This window comes from Apodemus sylvaticus, chromosome 3 (assembly GCF_947179515.1).
Source record: "Apodemus sylvaticus chromosome 3, mApoSyl1.1, whole genome shotgun sequence".
NCBI lineage: Eukaryota > Metazoa > Chordata > Mammalia > Rodentia > Muridae > Apodemus > Apodemus sylvaticus.
Genome location: NC_067474.1, coordinates 135,936,784 through 135,943,056, shown reverse-complemented (window position 1 = coordinate 135,943,056; position 6,273 = coordinate 135,936,784). Strand labels below are relative to the sequence as shown.

Sequence of the window (6,273 nt, the reverse complement as noted above, 5' to 3'; positions counted from 1 at the left end):
GTCAGGCTGAGTTTTGTTTCGGATTTTGTTTCAGGGGACAGTGTCAAATTAATGAGTCAAAGGACAGGTAAGGGGAAAAAAATCTTGCAAATGATCTTTCAAAAGAACTTTTCCTACTCAGGAAAATTAGAGTTATCTACTAGCTGGATGTGTTTTAATTTGTGGTTTTTTTTTTTTAAAGTTCAATATATGGAATACCTATAACAAACTGCTTAACATAAGTGAAATCATGTATTTACCAAAATAGTTTACATAAAACTGTTTTTTTCATCAGACATAGTGAGGAAGAATAAACTAGGTGGCTTAGTGGGAACAGGAAAAGATTCAACAACTGTCCTGAACGGTCAGTGTACGTAGTGACCATATTTCCTCTTTGTTGAGTGACAGTCCTGCAGTGCTTGCTAGAGCCGTGAAACCTATTTCTCAATCTGTACTGTGTGTCAATTGGTGGTATCAAAGCCACTAAAAGAAAACATTTTCTCCTTGTCTTCAAACATTACCAAACAATCCACCTCCCAAAGAAAACTCCTGGAAGTGAGCATTTGTCTGGCACCATCTTGGGGTGTCTGGAAGTGATTTTCAAAATGCTTCTTAGACCAAGTGTTCTGGTTTGACCAAAAAAATTAAAGTCTTTAGATAAGTCATCAAAATGGAAGTTAAATGACTGCTCAAAAGAATTTCCACTGCCTCTTTGTCCTTTGCCATTAATAAAAGCACTGTCCAATTGTATCATACTCTGTCCGTCTACCTGCATCCGAGAGTGTTTCTTATGCTTCTGCAATCTCTCTGAATTTGGCTTCAGCATCAAGGCTTTTATTTTTGTCAGGGTGGTACGCCATGGCTAATTTGTGCAAGACCTTTTGATTTGTCACTCTAAGGCAAACATTGGCACACCTAAAATATCATAGTAACTTTTTGAAGTCAGGAATAATTGTTATTGTTAAAATGCAGTTTCATCAGGTTGACCTGTAGGTAAGTCTAGGAACATATTTTGATTGATGAATGATGTAAGAGGGGCCAGTTCACACTGAGAAATGCCACCCCTCAACAAATGGTCCTGGATTGTATAAGAAAGCAGGTGGAGGGGTGGAGAGAGAGATAGTTCAGCCATTAAGAACACTAGCTACTTCTTTGAAGAACTTGGAGTTGGATTCCCAGCACCTATGTGGTGGCTTATAGGTCTGTAACTCCAGTCCCAGGGGATCCAGTGCCCTCTTCTGGCCTATGCAGGCACATGGTGCACAGACATACATTCAGGCAAAATACCCATACACATTTTATAAAAAGAAAAAAAAAGAAGAAAAAGTCTGAGCAAGTCATGAGGAAGAAGCTAGTAAGTGTCATTCCTCCGTGGTCTCTTCCTTCAGTTCCTTCCATGTCCCTGCTAGGGCTTCCCTTGCTCATAATCTACCTGATGAAATAACCCTTCCTAGGTCTAGTTGCTTCTGGTCATGTGACAGCAATAGAAATCTAACTAGTATAGCTACCATGGCCTGGTTTTTCAGTGGTTGGGGTCAAACCTTGGACTTTGTATGTAGTAGGCAAGAACACTACCAACTGAGTTACATTCCTGGCCCAAGCTGTCCCCATTTCTAGTGATACTGGCTGCTATATCAGACGAGGCACACACTGAGCATTTCTGTCATCGTAGAAGGTGCTATGATGGGAGGCTGGTGTGACAGAAGATCAGAGGAAACAGTACAAACGGGCTGAAAACACAAGCCTGTGCCTGCCCTTGACTGAGCACTGGTGAGTGGAAGAGGCGAGCCTTGGAATTAGTGACATCACAAAGCATAGCTCATAATGGCTCCTGAAGGCCTGAACTCCCTGGCCACTTTCCCTAATTTATGTCTAGATTCCTGAAGTCTCTGCACATGTAGTTCCTGGAGCTGCTGTTTTAAAATGCCAACATTTCCAACTGCAACCTCTTCTTGGGACAACCTCTTAAATGCTCTTGCTCGCAGCTCAATATGGAATTGGTTACAAGCAACTTTTGTGGGAGAGACTATTAGTGTGCCTCAGCCAACAAACTTGGGGATACTAGATAATCTCGCTCCAGCTGTGCAAATCATCCTTGGGATTTCCTTTTTGATTTTGTTGGCAATTGGATTATTTGCCTTATGGAAACGAAGCATTCGGTCAATTCAGGTGGTATACTTATAGAGAAATTTAAGTCTTTTGCAGGCTGTTTGTTGGGTTTTGTTGTTCTAAGACAGGGTCGTACCTTAGGCTGGCTTTGTAGAATGAGGTTAACTTCAAATTTATGATCCTCCTGTTTCATTAAGCCCTAACTCCAAACCCCTACCACCAAGGGCTGAGACAACAACAAACACTTAAAATTTAATTTTGGTTACCTGTCATATTGCTACTACTCAGATTTAAAAGTCCATGTAAGTGTTTGGGGGTAAGCCATCATCTCTGTCTCTTGAGTTGATTGAAATTATACTATTCTTGAAAACCCCCACCAATTAGGTTGTGAGCAAAAATACTTTTTCTCGAAATGGCGTTTGGCTTGTCTCTGATATAAAATAAATTTGGCCTGGTGGTAATGGCTCACGCCTTTAATCCCAACTCTTGGGAGGCAGAGGCAGGTAGATCCTTGAGTTTGAGGACAGCCTAATCTACAGAATGAGTTCCAGGATGGCCAGGGCCACACAATGAAACCCTGTCTCAAAAAATTTTTTTGGACATGTTCATCACTTGAGAAAGTTGTCTGGGCTAACACTTAATTGATATTTTGTCTCTCAGAGCCCTCCATCTCCTACACTGTTCATAGGATGAGCACTGTTCATAGGACAACCAGGTTCTTGTGTGTGTGTGTGTGTGTTGTATTACTGCCAATGATGTTAATGTTTCTGCTGTTTAACTGATAGGGAGTTGTGTGTGAGTTAAGACATCCCAGTTCATTTTGTTATTGTGGGTTTTTTTTGTTTTTGTTTTTGTTTTTGTTTTTGTTTTTTGGATTTCGTTTTGTCGAGACAGGGTTTCTCTGTATAGCCCTGGCTGTCCTGGAACTCATTCTGTAGACCAGGCTGGCCTCAAACTCAGAAATCCACCTGCCTCTGCCTCCCAGAGTGCTGGGATTATAGGCGTGTGCCACCACCACCGCCCGGCTGTTATTGTGTTTTAACAAGCTAAACCCCCAGAAACATACAAGGGCTCATTAGGGGAAATATAAGTTTAAAACACTGGGATTTTTAGGAACATTTGGAATTTTTATAACTTTGTTTAACCCTCAATGATAATAATAGCGCATTTATAACACAGTCCTTGGAGCTATGTGAAATCCTAATAACTCCATGAGATGGAGTTTATTTTTCATATGAGGAGTGAGCAAGAAAATGGGGTATGTGGAGGCACGGTGGAAATTTAAGATAGAATTTAAGGAGGGTTTTTGTTGTGTTTGGTCAAGAAGGACTTCTCTAGCTTGACTGACCTTAGAATCACTAGATAGTAAAGGCTGACTTTGGATCTCTTCCTCACTCTACCTACCAAATGCTGGAATTGTAGACAATCTTGAGGGCTTTCTTAAAGGGTTGTTTTCTTGATTATACAGAGTCGCTATTATTGGATCATGTTATACTTCTCTTCTTTTTCTATTTAGGAATCATGGTTGAATCTGAAGTTTAACATCAGAAAGCCCTGCATAATTGGCAGGCCAGGGATTATCATGTCCACTTTGAAAGTGGAGTAACTTGATTCCTGCCCAAATTCATATGGTTTTGTTAGAGCTGGGAAGGCTGGAGTTTGAACCTCATTTTTAGAATTTCAAATTTAATTTTTATTCAAAATCTCATATAATAGAACCCAACAAATAAACATAAGTTATCAATACAAGATTATGTGTGAGTACACACACATAGACACATTTGAGTTATCTAATAATAGTGTAAAGTAAGAACACAAACTTTCTAGTTTAGTGCAATCAGAGAGATGACTGGACACTTGAACACTTTAGGCAAAACCACAAAATCAGAAATCATGTGTGGTGAAGAATGACCATAATTCTATTCGTTTGGAAGGTATGGGGTAGGATTGGAAATGGTTGGAGGGTCAGCCTGGGATACATGAGAACCTATCTCTAAAGGAAGAGAAAAATGGGAGGAACGATACCCAAACATAAAGGAGTATTATAGCAGAGTGAGTAACACTGTGGGCTCAGGAGTTAGACTGCTTGGTATACATACATTTTTGGTGGACTATCTGCTCTGAACTGAGATCACTCATTTAATCCCTATCCCAGTTTTCTTATCTGTAAACTGGGCTTGCTAAAAGTGCTACTTTATAGGATTAATATGAGACTTCAACGTGATAGAATGTATATCTTAGCCTATGTAGATTCAATAAACAGTGTTAATGTATAAGGGGAGAAAGTTATGGTTTTATTCTACTCCTACCAGGAATCTGTTGTAACATATTAAAGTAATTTTTTCATGACTAGTGTTTTAGTCAGGGTTACTATTGCTGTAATGAAACACCATGACCAAACCAACCTGGGAGGAAGAAATATGTGCCTTACACTTCCATATCACTGCTCCTCACGGAAGGAAGTCAGGACAGGAGCTCAAGCAGGGCAGGAACCTGCAGGCAGGAGCTGATGCAGAGGCCATGGAGGGGTGCTGCTTACTGGCTTGCTCGCCTTCTTTCTTATAGAACTACCAACCAAAGGGTGACCCTACCCACAACAGGGCTGCACCGTATCCCATCCATCATCAACTAAGAAAATATCCTACAGGCTTGACTGCAGCCCCGTCTTATGGAGGCATTTTCTCAATGGAGATTCTCTCTTCTCAGATGACTGGTGCCGAGTTGACATAAAACTATCCAGCACAATCAGTAAATCTACTTTTTTAGACCTCTATGCTTGGGAGAATCCCTGGACTCGAGTCCTGGCTTTATCAGTTTCAATCTGTGGTCTTGAACATTGACAGAGTCCATACTGGAAAGTATCTACACAGGTGTGATAAGTTCTGGGTTCTTCTCCATGAATAGCCCATAAGTTGGCAAGCTGACTTCTAACACAGAACCCACCACATGGTAACAGACTTTGAGCAAATGGCATTTAATATTATGCCTTTTATTTGTTTTGTTTCTTTTTCTTTTTTTTTTAAAGATGTATAGCCGGGCAGTGGTGGTGCACGCCTGTAATCCCAGCACTCTGGGAGGCAGAGGCAGGCGGATTTCTGAGTTCGAGGCCAGCCTGGTCTACAGAGTGAGTTCCAGGACAGCCAGGACTATACAGAGAAACCTTGTCTCGAAAAAACCAAATCCAAAAAAACAAACAAACAAACAAACAAACAAACAAAAAAAGATATTTATTTTATTATATGAGTGTTCTATCTGCATATATTCCTGCATGCCAGAAGAGGGCATCAGAACTCATTATGGATGGTTGTAAGTTACCGTGTAGTTGTTGGAAAGTGCTGAGCCATTTCTCCAGTCCCTTACTGGACTTTTTATTAACTAAATACAATACTTTTAATTAACTAAATACAAATTAAATGTCTGACCTATCTAACACTGCAGTTTGTAAGTTGATGGTGATCAAAAGATTTAAAGTAGAGAGGCTGGAGAGATGGCTCAGCAAATATAAGCATTGGCCACTCTCCCACAGAACCCAGGTCTGATTCCAAGCACCCACACAGCAGCTCACAACCATCTGTAACTCCAGTTCCAGGAGACCCAAACCTCTCCTTTGGCCTCCTTGGGCACCAGCCAGGCATATAAGTGGTATATTTACATATATGAAAGCAAACCATTCATACCCATAAAATACTAAAGTGTATCTTTAAAGTATTTTAAGAAAATTAAAAGTAGGTGTGAGGATGCTCTGTTGAAGGGAAAGCTTGCCTTAAGAATGAGGGATTGTTGTTACTAGGAGATCTTTATTCTGTAGCTAACTGTGACGACATTTCACATGCATGGCCAGCTAACACTCATCTTATTTCATTTTAGAAAATAGTGATGTTTGTGATCACACTCTACCAACTTTACAAGAAGGGCTCAGATTTTTTTCAGGCTTTGCTAGCCAACCCAGAAGGAAGCGGTCGCCAGATTCAAGACAATAGTAATGTCTTCCTGTCGTTGGGTCTGCAAGAGAAGATTTTAAAAAAGCTTCAGATGGTGGAAAACAAAGTGAGAGACCTGGAGGGGATGATCGTCGCCCAGAAACCTGCTGCGAAGCGGGACTGCTCCTCCGAACCCTACTGCAGCTGCTCTGACTGCCAGAGTCCCTTGCCCACGTCAGGGTTTACTTCCACATCTGAAATGTGA

At 40.8% G+C, this 6,273-nt stretch overlaps 1 protein-coding gene and 1 pseudogene across 1 annotated transcript; one reads left to right on the top strand and one right to left on the bottom strand.

Annotated features, from left to right (window-relative positions):
* Nucleotides 1–235: 235 nt before the first annotated feature.
* On the bottom strand, nucleotides 236–928 carry LOC127680368 (dnaJ homolog subfamily B member 9-like; annotated as a pseudogene).
* A 974-nt stretch (nucleotides 929–1,902) lies between these two features.
* On the top strand, nucleotides 1,903–6,273 carry Tmco2 (transmembrane and coiled-coil domains 2). Its single transcript, XM_052175666.1, has 2 exons — nucleotides 1,903–2,148; nucleotides 5,956–6,273. Exons 1-2 carry the CDS (start codon nucleotides 1,903–1,905, stop codon nucleotides 6,271–6,273), a joined length of 564 nt encoding a protein of 187 aa, XP_052031626.1.

What these genes read in the sequence shown, in the direction of transcription:
- Tmco2 (XM_052175666.1), top strand. Translation starts at nt 1,903, where the DNA reads ATGCCAACATTTCCAACTGCAACCTCTTCTTGGGACAACCTCTTAAAT. An exon ending in GAAGCATTCGGTCAATTCAG is followed by an intron (nt 2,149 to 5,955) that starts GTGGTATACTTA and finishes ATTTCATTTTAG; the next exon opens with AAAATAGTGATGTTTGTGAT.